At 52.8% G+C, this 21,393-nt stretch overlaps 1 protein-coding gene across 10 annotated transcripts in view; it reads left to right on the plus strand.

Annotated features, from left to right (window-relative positions):
• Ulk4 (unc-51 like kinase 4) overlaps positions 1 to 21,393 on the plus strand; it is a 236,615-nt gene that overhangs the window by 26,631 nt on the left and 188,591 nt on the right. For all 10 annotated transcript variants that reach the window (XM_060385048.1, XM_060385047.1, XM_060385049.1 and 7 more), the window contains exons 17-19: positions 1,335 to 1,413; positions 13,391 to 13,498; positions 16,558 to 16,641. In XM_060385048.1, the coding sequence (XP_060241031.1) occupies positions 1,335 to 1,413; positions 13,391 to 13,498; positions 16,558 to 16,641 (271 nt within the window). The remainder of the gene's footprint in view (positions 1 to 1,334; positions 1,414 to 13,390; positions 13,499 to 16,557; positions 16,642 to 21,393) is intronic.

A 21,393-nucleotide genomic window follows, 5' to 3' on the forward strand; every position in this document is an offset into this window, starting at 1 on the left:
CCAGCTCCAGTCTGGGACACCACAGACACGGCTGCCCACCTGTGCCCGTGCCCCCTGCCCCCCAGAGCAGAGCGCTTGTGGCGACATCTCACGTCTTCCTGAAGGCCTCCTCTTCCATGGCTCTCAGGAGGTGTTGTCTCTCTGGGTTCCGCTTCCAGCCTTTCTTTTGGTTTATGGTTCTCAGCAGGTAAAGGAGTCTTTCATCGCAGTAGACTCCCGAGGGCCCTGTGTTTAGTCAGCATTCGTCAAGGGAGAGGACTTCCTGGCTTTCTATTTGTGGAAGGGGGACTTCCTGTCTTTCTTTGCGTGTGGCGTGCTTGATTGTGGTTGACACTTCTTATTTGATGTGTAAGACACGCAAATGTATCTAGGCATGGCAGCGTTCACGGCAGTCCTTAGGAAGGAAGCTGAGGCAGCAGTCAGGAGCTCAGGGCTAGCCTGGGAGCCCTAGGTGAGGCCCTCCACTCAGAGAGCCAGCGAGGAGCGGAGCCTGGCAGGGCTGGCTCTGCTCTGGGAGGAGGCTGCGTGTTGCCCGGCCACGTTTCCAAGATTCCTGTAAAGAAACCACGAAACATGAGCCTGTGGGCCTCCGCTCTTCACCACCTCAGTTTTCTTAAGGAAAAGGGTTTTAAAGTTTTATTACCTCATAATTTCATAGCTGTGCACCCCCCGTCCCACCAGGCCCGTTTCTCCAGTCCTATCTGCTTCCATGGCTTTTTATTCCCTGTGAAATTTTATCAGCTTAACTTCTCTGTCACTCAGATCACTCTGAGGTATTGCTTATAATTATTCATTAGCACCTTTTCTGTGGGATACCGGAAAGCCACCTCATTAAAACCCGTGTTTATTGAAACAGAAGAACCGAGGCTGGAGAGCCGGCCCAGCAGTCACAAGCACCGCTGCTCCCCAGCCAGCTAGGGGATCAAATCATCGGCCACCAGGGGCACAGCCGCCCTCCTCTGGCCTCCACAGGCACCGTGTGCATGTGCCTACACACCCACAAAACACAAATACAGATAAAGTAAAGGCTGCTAACTGTAAGGTTTCCTGTTTCCCGGGTTTTAAAGCAGAAACTGTCTAAACCGAGACACTGACTCAGGTTTCCCCGGCAGTGAGGGGCTTTCCCCGCCTGTGGGCCTGCACTGTCCCTGCGTGTGTGTGAGGGGGCGTGGGTGGGCTCCAGTGCACTCGAGGAGGCCCCAGGACAGCCGGGCCCTGCTCCCTGCCCCTCTTCACCCGCTCACACTCCACTCAGGCCCTCAGGATGGTGGCTGGTGTGGTGACGTTGCCGCTGGGCTGCGCTTCAGGGCTGTGTTCTCTCTCTCTCTCTCCAGACGGTCCAAGGTGGCTCGGGTGGTCGGCGTGCTGGCCTCGCACACAGCAGACCTTCAGGAGAATGTGCCCGTAATTGAGGTGACTTCTTTCATTACTGATACCTTGTGCATGGCAGAAAAGACCGCTATTGATTGTGTGACTTAGCGCACGGCTCTCTGCGGCCTTCGCTTACCTTTAACTTGAGGGATTGCGGCAGTTGTAAGACATGGACAAGGACCCTCCGGCCTTGGGCTCTAAGTCACATTTCAGGCTCTCTGTGGAGGCCACAGAGGCCGCAGGCCGATTTAAGGCGCAGCTCTTGTTTAAGTCTGTCTCTGTGGGCTTTCACGCTGACCTGAATATCCCCCTGGCCCCAGGACAGCTGCTCCCGACGGCTCAGCCCAGTGTGAGGGCATTTTCTGGGTCGGTGTCCCTCCTGCCTTTCCTAACGCCGGGGTCGCACCACGGGCACCCTCGCTGGGCAGCGCTGGGTTACTTAGAAAGGCTTTCGGTGGGTGCGGAGGTGGTGCACGCCTTCACCCCAGCAGGGGCAGACCCGTCTGCGCCGAGTTCCAGGCCAGCCGAGGCCCTAGCGTGAGGCCCTGTCTCAAAGAACTGGAAAGGGGAAAAGGAAAGGTTTATGCGGTTACCCAGGGACTCTGAGCCACGCAGTCAATCCACTGTTGTGTCGCTGTGTGTGCTCAACAGTCTGGGAAGGCTCAGAGTGACGGCGACAGCGGCTCTGACACACAGAGCCATGAGGGAGGAAGGGCCCGCCACCATGCCAGCCGGGTGAGCCGAATCCACCCTGGCCGTCAGTGAGCTGAGGGTCACAGCAGGGTCCCCTCGTGCCCTCAGTTCCCCTTGGAGATGTCACAGGAGCCTGAGGCTGAGGGCTGCTCGTGGCGTGACCGGGGAAGCTGGGTCAGGGTGTGCCTGGAGCCCTGTATCCCCGTGGAGTCCCGGCCTGGCTCTCGGTGTCGCTGGCGACGGATGCTCCCCACTGTGGGATCCCCGGGTCTGTGCAGAGGACACCTGCAGGGCCTGCCGTTCACCGCTGCTCCTCCGGGGCCTGTGCCTGCCCCTGCCTGCTGGGCGTGCAGGACCACGCCACGGGTGGTGCTCAGGTCAGACACCTTCATCCCGGCTGCTCTGCTTCCCGAGGTGCATTAGGTGCAGGGGTGTGGGAACAGCGTTCTCATGTTTGTCTCACTTCCTGTTTCAAGCTCCCCCACGGTTTTTATTTTTGTGTCTGGTGTGTGTGTTTGCACAGGCAGGTGCACGTGTGCGTGGGGGGCCACAGGTAGCGGTCGCGTGTTTCCCGCTGGGCCTCCACCTTGTCTTTGCAGGCAGGCTCTCTCACCAGCCCTCAAGCTGTCTTTGTGTCTCCAGTTTAGGGTCGCAGATACATGTGACCGTGTTTCACTTTTGGGGGGCTGTGGATGTGAACTCACACGCACTTGGGCGGCAGACAACTTCCTCCCTGCCCCCATGTCTCATGACTTTAATGGAGTATTCTGGTTGGCAGAAGCTGAAAACCCTGTGCGGTTATGAGCATGCCCTGAGATGAGGCGAGCACCATGTCCGTGCTCGGGCCCCGTGGCACAGCTGACCCCGCTTGTCACAGTCAACCCTCGCCCGGCAAACCTCGGTGCCACCGCCTGTGGCAAGACCAAACACGGGGCCAAACACGGGGCCGCGTCCTGCCGGTCAGCCATTACTGGGGAAGGACAGACTCTGCTGTCTGTGACCCCTGACCTCGGCAGAAGGGTGCTGCATCTTTAGCTGATTGTTGGAGTGAGCACACAGAGTGACCCCAATTTTGTTGAATAACGAGTTTACACAGTGTGTTGAAATAGCTGTAGGGACCCTGGTGATACCGTGTGTGTGTGTGTGTGTGTGTGTGTGTGTGTGTGTGTGTATACTTTTTTTTTAAACAGGGTCTCCCTGTGTTAGCCCTGGCTTGCCTGGAACTCACGGTAGACCAGGCTGGCCTTGAGCTCACAGAGATTACCTGCCTCTGCCCCCCAAGCACCATTATGCTGGGCCTGTTTACATTTTAACTTGTACTTTTTCCTTGTCGCAGCGACCCAGTTCAGCAGCCACCAGGGGGCAGCCAGGCACCGAGGGAACCATGGGCAGTTGGCAGTCTGTGTGGGGGTGTGGTGGGGAGGGAGAGCAGCTAGCGGGCTCAGGATCTGGCAGTTGCACTGGTCACAGTTTCTGTCTGAGGGTCGGCAAGGTCAGGCAGCCTTCTAGACAAAGGCAGAGTCGGCCTCATGTATTGCGTTGTGTGAGTGTGTGTGTGCGTGTGCGTGCGTGTGTGTGTGTGTGTGTGCGCGCGCGTGTGTGTGGCCTGCTTGGCATCCTCTTACCTCGCTTACCTTTTACCTGCAGAAGAGCGCTGCCGAGCCTTCAGTGTCCGAGCGTTTTTCTTTGGATTTTTGTTTTTTGATTGAATTCCCTTGGAAGAATGCAGCTGTGTAACTCGCTGACCAGGCTGGAATCCTTGTGGTTCTCGTGTGCAACAGCTGTCAGGGCGAGCCCTAGTGTGTGCTCCATGTTTGGGGTCAGGAAAGCAGCGATGCGTTAGGCTGCAGAACACAGGAGCCTCTGGACCCGATGGCCCAGGCTAACCCTCTCATGGATGTTTTCTCACTCTGGAAAGTTTCAAAACATACAAAACTGCAGTGGGTAAACTGAGGCACTCACCTGGTAACTGTCAACATGTGGCCAACCTCATTCTTGTCTCCCTTGCTTCAACCTCTCCTTCTTTATTCCTCACTGTCCTTGCTAGGGCTTCTAAAGAAAATAATATCAGATTACTCAGTGCTAATGTTTGCACTTTTATTCTTATTCCTGTATGTTTGCATGTCTGTGTCAGCACAGCTGTCCACAGAGGCCGGAGAGGGCGTGGCTTTCCTGCAGCTGCGGTTACAGGTGGTTGTGAGCCGCTCGGCGTGGGTGCTGGGAACCGAACCTGGAGCCTGTGGAGAGCAGCCGGTGTGCTCATGCGCAGCGCCCTCGCCCAGCCCGTGTTTGTGCCCCTGGCCTTCGCTCTGTGCCGTTCAGCCCGATCTCCTGCCTGAAGCCTTCGGGCCTGAGGGGCGTGGCCGCACTCTTGGGGATACCTGCACTTCATTCGTGCGCATGAACCCAGTTCCTCTCCCATTTGCTCTCAAGTCTTTATGTAGCACTCTGGTTACATTATAGCACTGTAGCTACAAAATCTTCCAAATACCCCCACCAGCAATACCCCGAAAAGACCTTTGGGGGCACAGGCTAAAATGTCTCAAAAAGACCCTAAATATGCCCAGGAAAGGGAAGAAATTCCCAAGTCACCGTGGAAGCATGATGTTGGCCCTGAAGGTCCTGGGGGCGGGGGTGGCTGAGCGTGGCTGAGATCATTTGCAACCCCAAAGTGGCTGATTTCCATGGACTTGTCTTTGGATTTTTCTGGTAAAGAAGCTTTTGTTTTCTGTTGAAAATATGTACATTCAGTTAATTACACATTGGTGGAGCTGGTGGGGCAGGACACAGAGGCTCTGAAGGCCAAAAAAGGTAAAGCACGGGACAAACAACATTGTGTTTCGTTAGCGCTTTGCGGAGGTCACACAGGGTGTTCCGCTCACGTTCACCCCTTTCCTGGCTTCCTACCTCAGCTTTGCCCCCCCACCCTCTCTCATCCCACAAAGCCCACCTGCTCGTCTGTGGACTAATGGGTGTGGGGCGCCCTCGGGGGTGCTTGGCCTACCCAGGGCCACACCCTTGAAGAAACGGGCTCTCCTGGCCCCGGAGCCGCCGTTTGTCCAGAGCATCTGAGCTGTGGGGTGTGGGCTGATGAACCCCTTCCCAGTCGGCTCCAGAGTGCTGGTGGGCCTGAGCTTGTGCAGACACACCAGCTGCTGAGCTCATGGGAGCCGCCGTCCCATCCTGGTCAGAGTGCACGGCTTCGAACATTCTCCCTGGCTCCTACACACTCTATCTGCTCTTCCCCAGTGAGCGTGAGTGTGCTGGGCGTGGGGAGTGGCACAGAGCCCCCCTCCCACTCTTCCCCAGTGAGCGTGAGTGTGCTGGGCGTGGGGAATGGCACAGAGCCCCCCTCCCACTCTTCCCCGGTGAGCGTGAGTGTGCTGGGCGTGGGGAATGGCACAGAGCTTTCGGTAGGGCCGAGAGCTCCACGGTCACCGCTCTCTTCACTGTGGCCAGCGTGGGTCTCCGTGTGAACTGCTGTCCACTGCAAAAAGAAGCTTCTGTGCTGGAGGCCAGAGCCACACTCTCGGTGGGCGTAAAGGTGGTGTGGAAGGTGGTTGACACTGGGTCCATTTAGCAGACGGATGGCAGGTCCACTCCTAGGACCCGCGAGCTGCCAAGTAGGGGCTCCTGCCCAGACGTGCAGATCTAGGTTTCCTCCTGCATGTGGAGCCGATCAGGAAGCGATTGGTCATCCCTGTAACATCACGCGTGTTGCACCCATGGGCCTATCTCAGCCTGCCAGCCCTTATGACAGTTCTCGGTGTTCACAGCCGGGGAAGCCTGCTGAGCCCCCCTTCCCCCGCCCAGCAGCCGGTGTAGCTCTCCCTGGTAATCTGAGAGCAAGGCAGCAGGAGTGCCATCAGCACCAGGCTGACCAGTGTGCTATATGATCAGTGTGTGTGGAGTCTGGGGGGCACCCAAGAGCAGTGGCCACCGCCAGTCCTCAGGAACGGACGCTTTGTCTGCTGGCAGGCCTGAGACTACTGCAGGCCAGCTTCTGCGCGTGCTCATGTGTGTTAGCATGCCATCAGAATTGTGACCTCTTTCCATTTCTTCCTGGGCTTTTCAGAAGGCGATAAAGCAAGACTGGAGTCATCACGTGCTTGATTATACAAGCAAAACCTTGTTGGTCTGTGTTTGTGCTGAGTCCTGTGTCCTTGTCACGGGGGGACTGAGACACTGGGAGTCACTCTTGTACTAAATGTCTCACAACAAATAGTTTCTGCAAGACGCGCTTCGTAATTTCTCATATGGACAGCATGCATTCATTCTTCCTCTGCCGTCTTGTAGAATGAATGTCACTTCTGTGTTTGTGGCTCTGACTGACTTTTCTGTGCACTTCACTGGGGCGGAGGGGAGAATGAGGGCCAGCCACGCTTGATGCTCCAGTAGATGGCGTGTGTGGAGAGCGACTTGGGGGCTGAAGGACTGCCAGACACTGCAGAGTAGAAGAAAATTGTATATTAAAACAGGTCTCTGTTCCCACTCTCTGAGAAAGGGGTGATGGTGCAGCCTTCACGGAGGTGATAGCAAGGAGGTGGGGCAGGCTCAGAACTGTGGCAGTGGCGGGAGGGTCTCTGTGCCGTAACGTTTAGGTCATGCAGCACCAGGAGAGCATTTTAATAACACAGAAAAGCATTTTTGTGGTGAGCAGGTGTGTGCTGTTCCCACAAGTGTCATTGGGGAAGGTGAGCTGGCTCAGCAGGTAAAGGTGCTTGCTGCTGAGACTGAGGGCCTGAGTTCGGTCCCCAGAACCCATGTGGTGGACAGAGAGGAGTGACGCCTGAAAGTTGTCATCTGACCTCCACATGTGTGCGGAAGCCTGTGCACCCCAATATGAAATAAGTAAATGTAAAGAAGTGTATCCCCCAGGCTCTCCCAGCTGACCTTGGCTGTCCAGGCTCCCCCCTCTTCAGGCTCCCCCTCCCCCAGCTCCCTCCCTCCCCAGGCTTCCCCCTCCCTAGGCTCCTCCCTCCCCAGGCTTCCCCCCCCACCCGCCAGGCTTCCCCCACCAGGTTCCCCAGGCTCTGGCAGGCTGATCTTGGCTGCTCAGGCTCCCCAGTCTACCCACCTCCTCAGGCTTGCTCCCTCCCCCAGCTCCCCCGTTCCCTAGGCTCCCCAGGCTGACAGTGGCTCCCCAGGCTGACCATGGCTGCCCTCTGGTGGCTGCTCATGAGAGGCACCGGGGTCTGCAGTAAGCTCTATTGAAGAGCCCCCCTTGCTGCTTTCCATTTGCTGTGTATTTAAATATATTCAAATCTATTCAAATACAGCTTTGCTGTAAGTGTCTGACCCACCAGCCAGGAGCAAGCTACTGGAGCTGGCTTGGCTCTGTCCGTAGTCATTTCTGTCATATGTGATATGTGATATACATTAATTCCAAGGTTGTGGTTCTCGGGGTTTCCTTTCCCCGAGGCCCTTCTGGGGGCCCTTGGGGAGGATTGCAAAGATTCTGATTCCCACTGATGTCACACATTGTGCAAATGCCCCTGTGATTAGTCTGTTCCTTGTGGGGCACGGGGAGAAGAGGCAGCTGGTACCACGAGTATGCCACCCAGCCCACAGGCAGTGCCAGTCGGGCACACAGGCAGTGTCAGCGAGCCCACAGGCAGTGCCAGCCGGGCACACAGGCAGTGGCCTGCTTTCAGGCTGAGTCTGTTTTGCACCTTTCCAGTTGTGCAGTGGTCGCTGCTGCACCCTGCCCCATGTCTTAGCAGCAGCCAGGACATGGCGGTGGTCATGCTCCATTTTATTCGAGTCAGTGATGCAGCTGGCTGCTGTGAGCACCTGAGAGCCAAACCTGGTCCCCTGCAGGTGCAACCCTGTGCTGCCCTCCAGCTGCTTCCGTTTACTGGGAAGGGTGATTCTCAGGCGCTCCATACTGAGGATCTCGGGAGGTCATGAGCCTTCCCCGGGTCTGTCTCTCACCATCTGCCACGAGACACAGGGCTCACCAGGGCCAGTTGGCAGATGCCACCAACACGGCGGGACAGACTGGCGCGGAGGGGACCATGAGGTTCTTGTCGGTGTCTCCCACTCCATCTCTGGCCTCTGAGAACCCTTGAGGCTGGCGCCCTTACACCCACAGCAGGGTGGGCCAGAGCATGACAGAGAACGGTGTGCCCAGAGGCATCCCCCATTTCCAGGTGTCTGGGCTTTCGGGACAGGGTTTCTCCACTTTGGTGGCTCTTTAGAGTTCCAGGTACTCTGAGCAGTCCTGTTAAGGATGTTCCCAGGCCAGTTAAGACAGGTCCTGGAGGGGGGTGCAGGCAGCTGCAGATTTGGAAGCTCATGATCCCACCCTGTGGGCCAAGCCAGCCCGGCACAGTGCCCCTCAGCCTGGCCTCAGCTGACAGCTGGCTGCCCTGTGCATTCTCAGGCCTCAGGGTGCGACTCTCTGATTTGCCAGTGACTGCTGTGAGCATTCTGGGCTGCTGGCGGCTCTGGAGACCCAAGCGCTGTGACCTCAGGATCCCGAAGCTGTGTTTGAGGTGGTCAGGCTCACCAGCCTCTTGTGGCTCAGTCTCTGGTGTGGAGGGAGAGGTTCTAAGTGTGCATTTGCCGTTTGCATCTGCTGTTGATTCCTGGTTGGTTAGATTCTCTGGGGACATTTCCTCACTGCTTCCTTTAACACCAAAGAGCCCTTGTTTCCTGGCGTCCTTTCTTACCCATGTCTTATTCATACAGCCCTGGGGTCCCATCTTGATGTGGATGGTTTGTTTGATACACACCAAGGACAAGCCCTGGGTTTGTCTCTTGTTCCCTTTCAAAGTCATTTCAAGATTCGCCACGTGTTCTCCTGAGTTAAAGCCTCCTGTGAGCTCGCCACGATTCCTACTTTCTTAATTCTTATTTCCCCTCTTTTTTTGTCTGCCCCACTTTGGTCTTTGGAATTTGATTTTTTTTCCTTTTTTTTTTTTTTTTTTTTTTTTTTTTTTTTTGCCAGCTCAGCCATGAGTCTATCACATTTATCTAATGTGCAATAATCCCAGTAAGAGCCTGCCCCTGCCAGAAATGGGCGAAGGGGTTTTGACACTTTCTCCGCATGGCAAGGTTGAGCACTGCACAGTGTTTAAAGGTGAAAGGTCTCATGTGGACTCCACAGGACACTGAGATGGACTGCTGTGGGAGCCGTTAATGCCATTAATGGGCGGGCAGACAGACAGACAGACAGACAGACAGAGAGCAGTGGGCTGGGGGCTCTGAGCACAGTCCCGGCCCCAGACACACAGCCCGGCAGTGGCTCTGGGGAGAGGAACTGGGACCCACATGGCAGAAGGGAGGCTCTCTCCCTGCCTCTTCTGAGGATGGAGCAGGTGTGGCCGCACACGCCTGTGCCAGCTCTCGGATGTCCAGGAAGGCAGGGACGGGGTGGGAGGCAGGACGCGCGCCCACCAGTGACCGTCCTGCGGCCACCAGTGACCACTGAGGTAAACTCGGGTCCTGGCAGCTGTTCACAGAGTGTGTTATCTAAGAGGAAGGGTTGTCAGTGCCGTGGCCCGGGCAGCAGCTGGGCTCTGCCAGTGCTTCCTTTCTTGTCTGTGTGTGAGCCCACGTGGCATGAGCTTAGAGGACCACTTCAAGGGCCAAGCCCGGGTAGGCAGGCGCGAGAAAAACTGACCTGTTTTACCTTTCACTCTGACTTGTGGTCACCTTTCTCAAGAGATTGCACCTCTGTCAACAAAAACATTTCATCCGTGTGTGTTCCTTTTTTTAAAGCTTTTAAAAGAATCTTTTATTTTTTAATATGTGCGTTATGTGTTCCATTTTTTAAAATAATTTTTTTCTTCTTGAAAAGAACTGATTATAGCCAGGTGCAATAATGCATACCTGTAATCCCAGCACTCAGGGAGGCAGAGGCAGGAGGATTGCTGTGAGTTGGAGGCCAGCCTGGTCTATAAAGCGAGTTCAGAACAGCCAAAGCTACAGAGAGAAACCCTTTCTCAAAAAACCAACCAACCAACCAAACAACAGAAGAACTGATTGTTTTATGTGTGGGGTGTACACCTTGTGTGTGCCTGAAAAAGCCAGCAGAGGGCGCCCTGGAGCTGGACTGACGCACAGCCGTGAGCTGCCACACAGGTGCTGGGAATTAACTCCCGCTCTCTGTCAGAGCAAGACGTGCTTTAAACATCAAGTCCCCTCTCCAGCCCCCTTCTTCCCTTTTAATGTTAATATTTAATAAAAATGTAATGATAGATGGGAACAAATAACTTGATGTTGGAGAGATCAATGCTACCGTGCTAGCTCTCATGGGTGGGCTGGAGTACTCTCCTGCTGTGTGTCTGTCTGCCGGACACTGTCTATGGCCCTCGGTTTACGGCTTTAAGGGTGCAGTGTTAAAATAGTCCCAGTTTCTGGAGGCACTTCCAGCACAAACACCAGGGGGTCACAGCAGAAATGCCGGGAGTTCGAGCTACAGGCTTTGGGAACAGAAGGCCTCTAGCGTGAGATTTGAGTGTAGGAGATCCTTGGTTTTGTGAACATTGGCCTTTAATTCAAGGTTAGGGTTTATTTTCATGCAGGAAGTCTGCAGACCGTGTGCACTTAACCTGGTCTCCCAGAGGTTGCACCGTGGGATGCTGACTCAGGACCACCGAGGGAAGCAGGCGTGGGAGAGCCTCACAGCCTCGTCTGCATTCTGTGTACTCACGGCCCTCGGCCACCAGGCTCTTCCCCCATCTCTGCTCTGCCCATTAGAGCCTGCAGCCTAGAGAGCGCAGCACTGACCTTGGCCTTTTCTCCTGTAGCGTGGCAGCCGTGTGCTCGGTCTGCGGGGTCTCTATCGGCAATTCTCCCATTTTCTTCCCGGCAGCAGCCTCCATGGCTCATTCATGCCTCATGTAGTTAAAGACTAGCTCTTTGACAGACATCTGGGTCCTTTCCACGTTTAAGAATTACAAAGAAAACTCCTGGAAACAGGCTTTTTTTGGGAGGGGGTACAAATAAATCTTCTTTATAAACCCTTTCTCCAGGGTAATGCTCAGGAGAACAGTTGCAAGTTTTACAGTTCCTTTTGTTGTTTATTTTTGCAGTGCGGCTGCGCCCACCACCTTTGCATGCCTGGCGAAGGCCTGCCACTGCCACATCCTCAGCCTGGCTTCTGAGGTGGCATTTTACGTACAGCTCGGTTCTTGCCCCTGTGTGCGTTGCAGCACACACTCTGTCTGAGCTGGTTTACAGCATGGCTGCGCTGATCCGCACCCCACCGTCGAGGTGAGGCTGAGGGGCCTCTCACTATCCCACCCGCTTTTGACAGCACTGCCCTGATTTCTGTGGCACTGAATTTGCCAATCGCCCATCCTCTTTGGTGCGGCATCTGCACTCCATGTTTGGTTAGTTTTCCTAGCCCGAGGCGGCAACGGTCACGTCACGCTCTCTCTTCAGGTGGTTTGTAGGTCCACTTGAGTGAACTGATTGTGCAGGGTGGCGGCTGAGGGTGGCTTGTGTTTCCCAGGTGACTGCGTGACACCGAGTCACCCTGTGGGGTTGTCACATTGGTTTGCACGCTCTTGTGGAAGCCTTTCTGCCCTGTCACAAACATCAGCTCTCCTCCCTGTGAGGCCTCCTTCAGTGTGTTTCTTGAAATAATGTCATGTAGTTTCAACCCCAACCTCTGCTAACCCCATCCTAGTCTCATACCACAGTGAGGCTGTGCGGATTGTTCATTATTTATTTTTTTAGAGTCAGGGTTTCTCTGTGCGGTCCTGGCTGACCTGGAACTTGCTCTGTTCAACAGGCTGGCCTCAAACTCAGAGATCAGCCTGCCTCTGTCTTCCAAGTGCTGGGACCAAAGGTGGGCGCCACCACGCCTGGTTGTCTTTATTTATTTATTTATTTCGAAATTTCTGGGATTTTACTTTACATTGTTTACTGCTCTCTTATTGGGTATTCACATTTAGGATATGTGTATGTGATATGTACATATACATATATGTGAACAATTATACGTATGTAGACATGCCTGTGTATATGATGTATGTATGTATACACAAATGTCTGCATATATACACACAAATGTACATACATGCCTGTGTTTATGATGTGTTATATGCATGTATGTAAGCATGTGTTTACATGCCTGTAAACGATATACATATGTATATGACACACACATGTATTTGGTATATTTATATATATACATGTCTACATGTGTGTATGTCTATTTATGTGTATAAATATATGTATTTGCTGACTTCCTTACCATCATCTAAGGTTTCTCTTGGTCTCTAACAGACTTTGCTTTGCTCTGAAGTCTCTGCTGTCAATGCAGCCATCATTGCTTTCCACTTGCTCTGCTGCCACATCTTCTTTCTTCTGTCACAGCCAACCTACCACTCTCACTAAACTTCTATGTGAGTTTCTCGTAGGCAGCTCATAGTTGGGTCATACTTTGTTTTAATTCTTCCAACCTTTGTCTTTTAATTGCTGTATTTATGCCATTTACACTTAATTATTAAAATATTTGATCATGCATCTGACAGTTGACTTTTGTTTTCTGTTTGCCTCAATTTTCTTTTGCTTGTTTCCCTTTTACTACCTTCTTGGACTTTGCTAAATATGCAATTTCATTTTTCCTGTAGTATTACTGGATTTTTCTCTTGTGTAGATTTTGTTTTAGTAGTTGTTCTTATATTAACTTATCATAGTATCATTATTTTACTAGTTCAAGTGAGGTATAGAAAATTCCCCCCTTTTAAACTCTTTATCTTTTATGTAATTATCTAAAATATATTCTCTAAATACATCAGAGCCAAGTTGTGTAAAATTTTATAATTTTTGCCTTAGCCATCAGACAAAATTAGGTCACTCCTTCTGTTTTTATCTACTTTCTCTTGCTTTCCTTCGTACACTTTAAACTGCCTTATTTTTTCCTTTGCTTTCTCTTTAGAATTATGTGCTTTCACTTAAAGGATAATATAATTAGTTGGTGACCAATTTGCTAACTTTGTAGATAACAACTTTCTGGGCTCTGGCAGTTTGAAGACCTGAGTGTGATTCTTAGCGACAGTCAGTGAGGAAACAGAAGAGTGCGGCGCGGCTTTCTGTGGGGCGAGCACCACAGCCGTGCAGTTCCCTTAGCGAGTACTCAGACACGGACAGCACACCGTGCCGTATCCTTGTCACGAAAAAGTACGTGCCAGCAGAAAGGCGTGGAGCATCAGTGTGTACAGCAACACGGGCACATCTCAATGCAGGAATCCAGAGAGTGACACACAGTGTGGCCACATGCACATGACGTCAGAGACTACGGGCAAAGAGAAGACTGTGCCTGGCGTCAAAGGGCCCCTGAAATGACAGGCTGCTCTTCCCTCCGCAGGCCATCACGCTCCTGACTGAACTGATCCGAGAGAACTTCAGGAGTGCCAAGCTGAAGCAGTGCCTCCTCCCCACCCTCGGGCAGCTTCTCTACCTCGTAGCCACCCAGGTGAGGCCGTCCCACGGGCCCCGACACCCCTGTTGGCTCCCACAGACCCCAGCTCACTTAGGACAGTCCTCTCTGGTCGGTGCCTCTGCGGCCCTGCGTCTCTGCCTCCCCCGCCCGGTGCCCACGCTCCTTTAGCTTAGCGGGTCTCAGCCATGTTTTAAAAAGCCCAGAGCAGTTGACGGGTTGTTGGTGTTCGGGTCCTTCGGGCAGGAGAGGACGCTGCCCCCACTGTGAGAGCTTCAGTCTAGATGAGACACTGCTTTGCGCGGTCATGAAGGTGACTGTGGGACCTGAAGGAGGGCAGCTGAAGTCGGCAGCGTGCCTGCTGTTCGCCTATCGCTGACCAGACTCTGGTAAACTGCGGCCTGGTCACGTCTCACACTTTCGAGCCTTGCACATTCTGACTGGGTTCAAATGATGACATTTTTGAAGTTCTGTCTCTTCCCCTTCCCCTCATTGCTAACCCGCCCCACCCACTGTGCCCGTGACTGCGCATTCTTCCCTGTTCTCTCATGACACCTGCGTTTCTCTCTCAAGTAGACCTGAACAGCCTTTCCTGGCTCCTGAGTGGCCTGTCTGCAGTCCCCACACCTCTGCCCCCTCTGGACTTTCTGGGTAGCATGTCCACATGGTTGGTTTATTTTCTTTAGCGCGTGTTTCTGTGTCTGTTCTTTAGTCAGCTTTGTCCCATCAAGGCCGTGTGGCTGCTGTTTAGAGGTTTCGGGTCTAAGTACACATTAGTTAAATATCCTGTGGAGGGCTGGGGATGTAGCCAGCATGTGTGAGCTCCAGGGCTCAGTCCCCAGCACCACACGAGTCAGTAAATACACAAACAAGTACAGGAATGAGTTAAAGTATGTATATTGTATGCAGGCCCCTGAGGTGAGCAGGGAGAGGGAGGAGGCTGGAGAGACGCAGTGAAAGAGCCTTGGCCCAGACACACCCTGACCCCAAGGAGGAGAGCTCCCTGAGGTGTTAGGGTAGATGCCCAGGTCCACTCTGGTTTACGTGGAGGGACTAGATGGAAAATGAGGATTCCCAGGTTCCATGAGGACGCAGCCGTGGGCCTCTGAGGAAAGGGAGCAACATGGGGCCTAGTGGTGTTGAAGGTAACAGACTAAAGAGCGTCTACTGGAAGGTGACATACAAGTCACCCATGACTTTGGGGATAAAGAAATGGCTCACTGGGTTGATGCTGAAAACAAATGGTGTCAGGCTAAATATATTTATTATCAGCCCTGTCATTATTATGGCGGTGCCATTTAACCTGCTGTATAATCAGTAAGACACAGACACTCCTCAGAGCTTATCATTGCCTTGTAACCCCTTGGGCTGGACGGATGCTCCCCCTCTGCCCTCTCGTGTCTCCACATCCCATTTGCTTTAACGGCTCCAGCTGGGCTGCCTTCCATCCATAATCCCTCCAGGCCCACAGGGCTTTCTCTCCACATAACCCATCTTTCCTCCTCTCCTTCTCAAGATCCTCTCTGTTCTCCAAGCCCTTGAGCCTTGGCTCTGCCCACCTTCTTCCGGCCCTGCCGGTACAAGCTTTTATTGCTAACCAAGAAGAACTGTCTTAGGCAGGTTCTGACAATAAGGACAGGTGTGTTTGGGCAGCAAGGGGATCTTGAGATCCAGTAATTAGCATCCAAACACAAGCAGACCAACCCTCCAGCAGTGAAAAGGGTTGCTGTTAAAAATCATGAGGCTGGTTAGCCGAGATTCTCTGCAAGAAGTTTATCAGGAGGGAGGGGGGAGCAGGACATGGGGAGAGAGAGAGAAAAGGGAAGGGGTGCCCTGAGAGAGACAGAGAGAGAGAGAAAATAGGAGAGGAGAGTAAGAGAGGAGAGTGTAAGAGAGAGACCACATGTCAGGGTTGGTCCTTTAAGGGGCAAGGTCAACCATGTCTTCTAGGCGTGGCCACCTGGCTGGCGACACATGATGACATCGTAAGTTGCTGGGTAACCCAGGAGCAGGTTGTGTTCCAAAATACTAACAGTTGCCATGAAAAGTGAGGACCGGAACTCAGATCCTTAGCAGCCATGAGTGTGGGAGACAGGATTCTCAGAGCAGGCGAGGGAGCTGGCTAGGTCAGTGAGAGACTTCCTCAGTGACGAAGGAGGGCAGGGTCAGCCTCTGGCTGTCATGCACACCTGTACACATGTGAACACAAGCACACCACACACCACACGTGTGCACAGAAGTGGCTGGCGACTCAGCACTCACCGTTTTCTGCAGAGTCAGGTAGAGTGGGCTGAGGGGCCGAGAAGCCAGGACGAGGTGATTGTATGGGGGTGAGGTGGAAGGAGACCACGTCCTGCAGCGCAGGCTGGCGTGGAGCAGGCTGTCTGCTTGAGGATGTCCTTGAACTTCAGATCCTCCGCAGAGGGAGATTCCGTGGGGAGGAGACACATTTGCCTAGGAGAGAGAGAGGACAGTCTGTTACCCAGGCTTGAAGAAAGAGGGCTGGGAATGAAGCCTGAGCCCATGGAGGGGAGAGGGCTTCACTGTCAGGACACAGTGTCCTGTGGAGCATGCCTCCCAGTGTGTGCCCGACCTGGTGCCCCCTCCTGCAGGACCCAACCCGGTCCCCCCTCGTGCAGGGCCTGACCTGATGCCCCCTCCTGCAGGGCCTGACCTGGTGCCCCCTCCTGCAGGGCCTGACCTGATTTCACCTTCCCAGCACATTTCTCCTCCCTCTGCTTTTCTCTGCTTCTTGTCTACTTTAAAGTTGGTACAGGGAGAATGGCCCAGCCTAGCCCTGAGGCTGCCAGAGCCCAGGCGTTGGTAAGAATTGACAGTTCTGCATTTCCCCTCATGCCAGATAACTAGTGCTACTGTGTGTGTGCGTGCGTGTGCGTGTGCGTGTGCGTGTGCGTGTGTGTGTGTGTGTGTGTGTGTGTGTACGGCAGTAAATAGGCCTGGGTCAGGTCCACATGTCAGATGTGAGCTGTGATCCCAGTGGCACCTGGAAAGCTTCAGATGTGAAGTTTTTTCTCGGTTGATGAGGCTCTTCCATGGCCTCGCCCTCACTGTCTTTCCTCACCTTCATTTCTTAGGAAGAAAGAAAACAGCACTCCAGGGAATGCTGGCCGGTGCCCCTGGCAGCATACACCGTGCTCATGAGGTGCCTCCGGGAAGGGGTAAGGAGCCTTGCCGCCCTCTGTGCCCTGGCAGCTGCCCTCCAGGCGAGGAGCGTGGCCTGCAGCAGGGCTGGCTGCTTAGGTGTCCTGTTTAAAGGGGGGACACTCGGACAGTGTGGTGGGCCGCCATTTGTAAGGTGCTGTAATCACCCCGCACGGCAGCCAGCAGGCAGGGTGTGTGCAGAGCGCCCTGTCCCATGAGCCTGCCCTCCCCATGGGCCCACCCGCCTGCCCGACACGCATGGCAGTCCCGTGACCCCTTGCCATGGAGTGTCCATGTTGCCGTGGAGAGTGTTTCCGGTCCGCCTTAGTGTCACACAGCGGTGGAGGAGCCTTCCTGCTCAGGGCTCCATTGCTGTGAGGGGACCCCACGCCTGAGGCACTCCCATACAGGAAACTGTTTCACTGGGGCAGGCTCACAGCTCTCTCAGAGGTTTGGTTGTCATCATGGGCAGGCAGGGCAGGGCAGGCAGACTCTTGGGAGGAGCTGAGAGCTCTGTCTGGATCCACAGGCCACAGGGAGAGACGCCAGGTCTGGCTTGAGCAACTGAAACCCCAAAGCCCACCCCAGTGACACGCTTCCTCAACAAGGCCACACCCCCTAATGGTGCCTCTCCCTGGTGACCGGCTCTAGGGGCCCCTGGGGCCATTCCTGTCCACAACACAGAGTGTGGAGTCCTGGGTCATGACGCATGTGAAGCGGCATGATGCGCCGGCCTTCCTCAGCGTGGGGAGGGTGGCTCCTTAGCTGCAGCCAGGACCCATGCTCGGCTCGTCACTCAGGCCTCAGGCCAGGACACTGGTGAGAAGGTGACAGGCCTGTGCACACACTGTTCTCGCCTTTTGGGGAGACAGACTGAAACATGAGAGAATAAACATGCCAAGGACATAAGGGCCAAAGCAGCAGGTGTGAAATCTGAAGCCCTGGGCATCTCTGCTGACAGGGAGCACAGCCTAGGGCTTCTGGTCCTTATTTCCAAAGCTGACGTTCCCGCCTCCCGGGAGACTGGTCGAAGACGGGAGTATCACTTCTCAACTCCTCAGTGCTGGGGTGGGAACAGTGGGCCCACGGTGAGGGCGCTCAGTCTTTACTCAGACAGGATATAGTGGTTTTAATGATCAATAGATGTGGACAGAAACAGAGCCAGTGGGAGAGAGGGAGGGTGAAAATCAGTGAATTCACCCACCAGGCTGACTGGGAATTCTCTGCGACAGTTAGTGAAGTGTGCAGAGTCCTGGCCTGGGTGTGTGTGGTCCCTGTGGACAGAGATGAGGCGACACTCACTGTCTGTAGGGGCGAATCACTGGTCTGGTTGAGACTGTTGGTGCCTTTAGGAAGTAGGCTTTGCTTGCCTGGCACTGCGCATTGCTGGGTTGGGCTCCGTCTGTCCGTCTGAGAGGGAGTGGGCACTCTGCTTCTTCTTGTTTCCTTTTGCTCCCTGTGTGCCAGTTTTGCTGTTGACACGACATAGAAAATACTGTTTGATCACTAAATTATTACTAACGATTTTAAAGTAGAGATACATTTTTTGTTTTAGTAACGCGCTTGCTTCCTCTACTGAGTTAGAGAAGTTGTGTGCGCATATGTGTGAACACGTATACTTTCTGACTCCGGTTTTCATAGGGGGAAGGTTCAAGTTCGGTTATAGTCTGTGAAGATTGTCTGAGCCTGAGAAGGAATCCAGTGTCCCCTGTCGCCATCTCTGCAGGAGTGGGTTAGGGTGTGAGTGCTCACAGCTCACGCCCAGCGTGTGTGCACTGAGTGTAGGTACCCACTGTGGCCAGAAGAGGGCGTCAGGTCATAGCCCTTGGGGCTGGAGAGTCAGGCAGGCGTGGGTACTTTGATTTGGGTCACACTTTCACTTCCTTGGGGTGTCTGGACAGCGGAAAAACTTAAGTTAAAGGCAGATGGGATGGGTGGAGGCAAAGGCCCTTGGCACTAAACAGGATTTCTGCATTTGATTCCTGCAAGTTGACCTCTGACCTCTGCACATGTACACCACTCCCTAATAAATAAGTGCAAGAAAAATAGGTCCTTATAGTTAATGTGGCTGCATTAACTGTTCTGTTCACCCGTGAACGTCCCCTCTTCTCGGTTCACACGTGTGTGCTTTTTTGTTTGTTTTAATTTAGGGAAGGTCTTATGCAGTGTGTAGCCCTGGTTGGGCCTCAGACTTCCTGTATAGCCAAAGCTGGCCAAAACTGGCTTTAAACTCCCCAACCGCTGTCTCTGCTTTCTGAGCGCTGGTTTTGGAAGCCTGTGCCTGGATTCTGACCGGCACAGGTCAGAATTATGGCCGTTTGGGGCGATTTGTAGTTTCATATAAATTTTAAACTCCTTTCCTATTTCTTTTAATAATGGTGTTAGAACTTTGATAGGGAAGCCATTGCGTTTTTATTTCCTTTGGCAATTTAAGTCCTTTCGGGTGATGAGCATGGTATCTTCTGCTCATCCTTACCATCTCTACTTTCTTTCCTCATTACTTTACAGCTTTAAGTCTTTGCTCTTTCACTCCGTTGGTTAAATTTATTCCCAATTTTTTTGTATTATGTATTTTTTTCTTGAGTTTTACTGTCAAGTTCTCTACTTGAGAAATACTGAACAAAAGTGAGAAAACATGAGGGAAACTACCACCTTTCGTCTGGTGACCAGTGAGTTTATTGGCTCTGATGGGAACATGGTTTCCCAAAGGCTGCTCTTCTCCTTTGGTCCCCGCACCAGCATCTTTTAGTCTTTGGTAAATCTCCATCATCAAGTACCCTGTTCGTTCCACATTGTTTTTTTTCTTCAAGTCAGACTTAGTGGTCCATGTTCTATGCCTTGAAGGACACCTAGGTTTTTCCCTGATAATCGTGAAGTTGACCTGTCTTTGTGTAGTCATGCAGGAGCCTATTGCAAGGCCTTCTCTGTTTACCACCGTAAAGGTCTGGGGCCTGGGAGAAGGGAGCCTGAAAATGAGGCAGAATTAAGTCTCATGCTATAGTCACTTTATTCAGAGCCTCAGACACTGTGTACTCTGAGGATTAGGAGGAATCACACTAGTAAAGTGTGTCACAAGAACAAGCTGCACATGGTAAAAACTCATTTTCCCACAGAAAGCATAAAACAAATACAGTAGCCAGTTGTTAAGATGATCGCAGTCAACTTATGCTGTCCACGGCATCTGGGAGGCCACAGGACCACATCCCTGCTGCTGTGTTTGTTTGTTGCTTTTCAAGGCAGGCTTTCTCCTTGTAGAGTCTACTGGCCTGGAGCTCACTTTGTAGATCAGACCAGCCACAAACTCAGAGATCCACCTGCCTCTGCCTCTCAAGTTCTGAGACTGAAGATATGAGCCACTATGCCAGCCTTTGGAAGCACATTCCAAGAACAAATGCATGGTTTTGAGGAAGCTGAGCTCACAAGACTCTTGTTTTGTTTTCTTGGAGTTTTCTCCCAAGCACTAAGACTTCTCCTCGCTCCCTCCATCCTTGACAGCGTTCTGACATCTATATAGTACTCCATCTAGATAAAACAAGTGTGTTTCCTGCTGGACAGGCATTGTGGGCCTGAGGCCTCCTCCGAGACACAGCACAGGAATCTGTCACTGCTCTTGGTGAAAACTGCCTCACTCCCCCAGGCACATTCCGTAGCTGAGCTGTCACAGGGGCCACTCGGCTGGAGCGGCATCCTCTGTTGTCTTTTCTTTGAGTGAGGGCTACCCGGTTTCTGGAAACTTTCCCTCTTTCTTATTAGCAAGGTCCCTTTTAAAGGAAGATTTGCTTTTAACATGGAAAACTTTTACTGATCTCTTTATATCTGTCTTTTGTGTATCAACAAGGGACACTAAGACAAAAATCTCTAACCGATCTGGTTATGTTTTTTTTTTTTTTTTGTCATGATTTTCCTGGGGTTGGAGATGGGGTCAAGTGCCTACAGGTGTGTACACGGTCATGGCATACGCAGCGTGCCTTGTGCTGCCCCTGAGGGTTAGCTGGGGAAGCATTCTTCCAGAAAGCCTTCCCACAGCGATTACACTTACAGGGTTTCTACTTGAGTGCCTTCTTGTCTGTAAGGATAAGGAAAAGCTCTCTCTCTTCCTCTCTCTTTAGTTTTTTTGAGACACAGTTTCTCTGTGTAGCCTTGGCTGTCCTGAACTCACTCTATAGACCAGGCTGGCCTCAAACTCACAGGGATCCGCCTGCCTCTGCCTCCCGAGGGCTGGAGTTACAGGCGTGCACCACTGTGCCTGGCTTTGAAAGAACTCTCTTAACTGCTGCCATCACCCTTGTATGCCTTCTTCTCTTCTGTGTGTGATATGCTGAGAGCTGTAAGTTCACCTGTGAGACTCTCACCATTGGAATATTGTAACCCTCTGAAACACAACAAGGGGACAGTGCTGACTGAAGGACTACTCAATTCATTTAATTTATAATTGTCTAAAAAAAAAGAAAAACTTTGTCGGTTGCCTGGATAGCCGAGCCATTTGGTTATGGAATTTTCTATATTTATTACATTAACTGACATTCATTCAAAGTGGCTTCATGAGGGCTGAGCATCCCTGAACGTGCTGCCACTCCAGCTTTTGAAGCTGTCTTGAGTGTGACTCCTCAGCATGCAGGAAGGGGAGCATGCCGAAGGCTTCCCACGTTTGGAGTATTGATGTGGTTGTAGTCAAACGAAGCCCTGTCCTTGCTGTGTTGCTCACCTTCGGCGCTGTGACGAGAGACCTAGCTAGCGCAGCCCGAGGGAGGAAGAGTTTGTTTTGGCTC

This window comes from Meriones unguiculatus, chromosome 6 (genome assembly GCF_030254825.1).
Source record: "Meriones unguiculatus strain TT.TT164.6M chromosome 6, Bangor_MerUng_6.1, whole genome shotgun sequence".
Lineage (NCBI taxonomy): Eukaryota > Metazoa > Chordata > Mammalia > Rodentia > Muridae > Meriones > Meriones unguiculatus.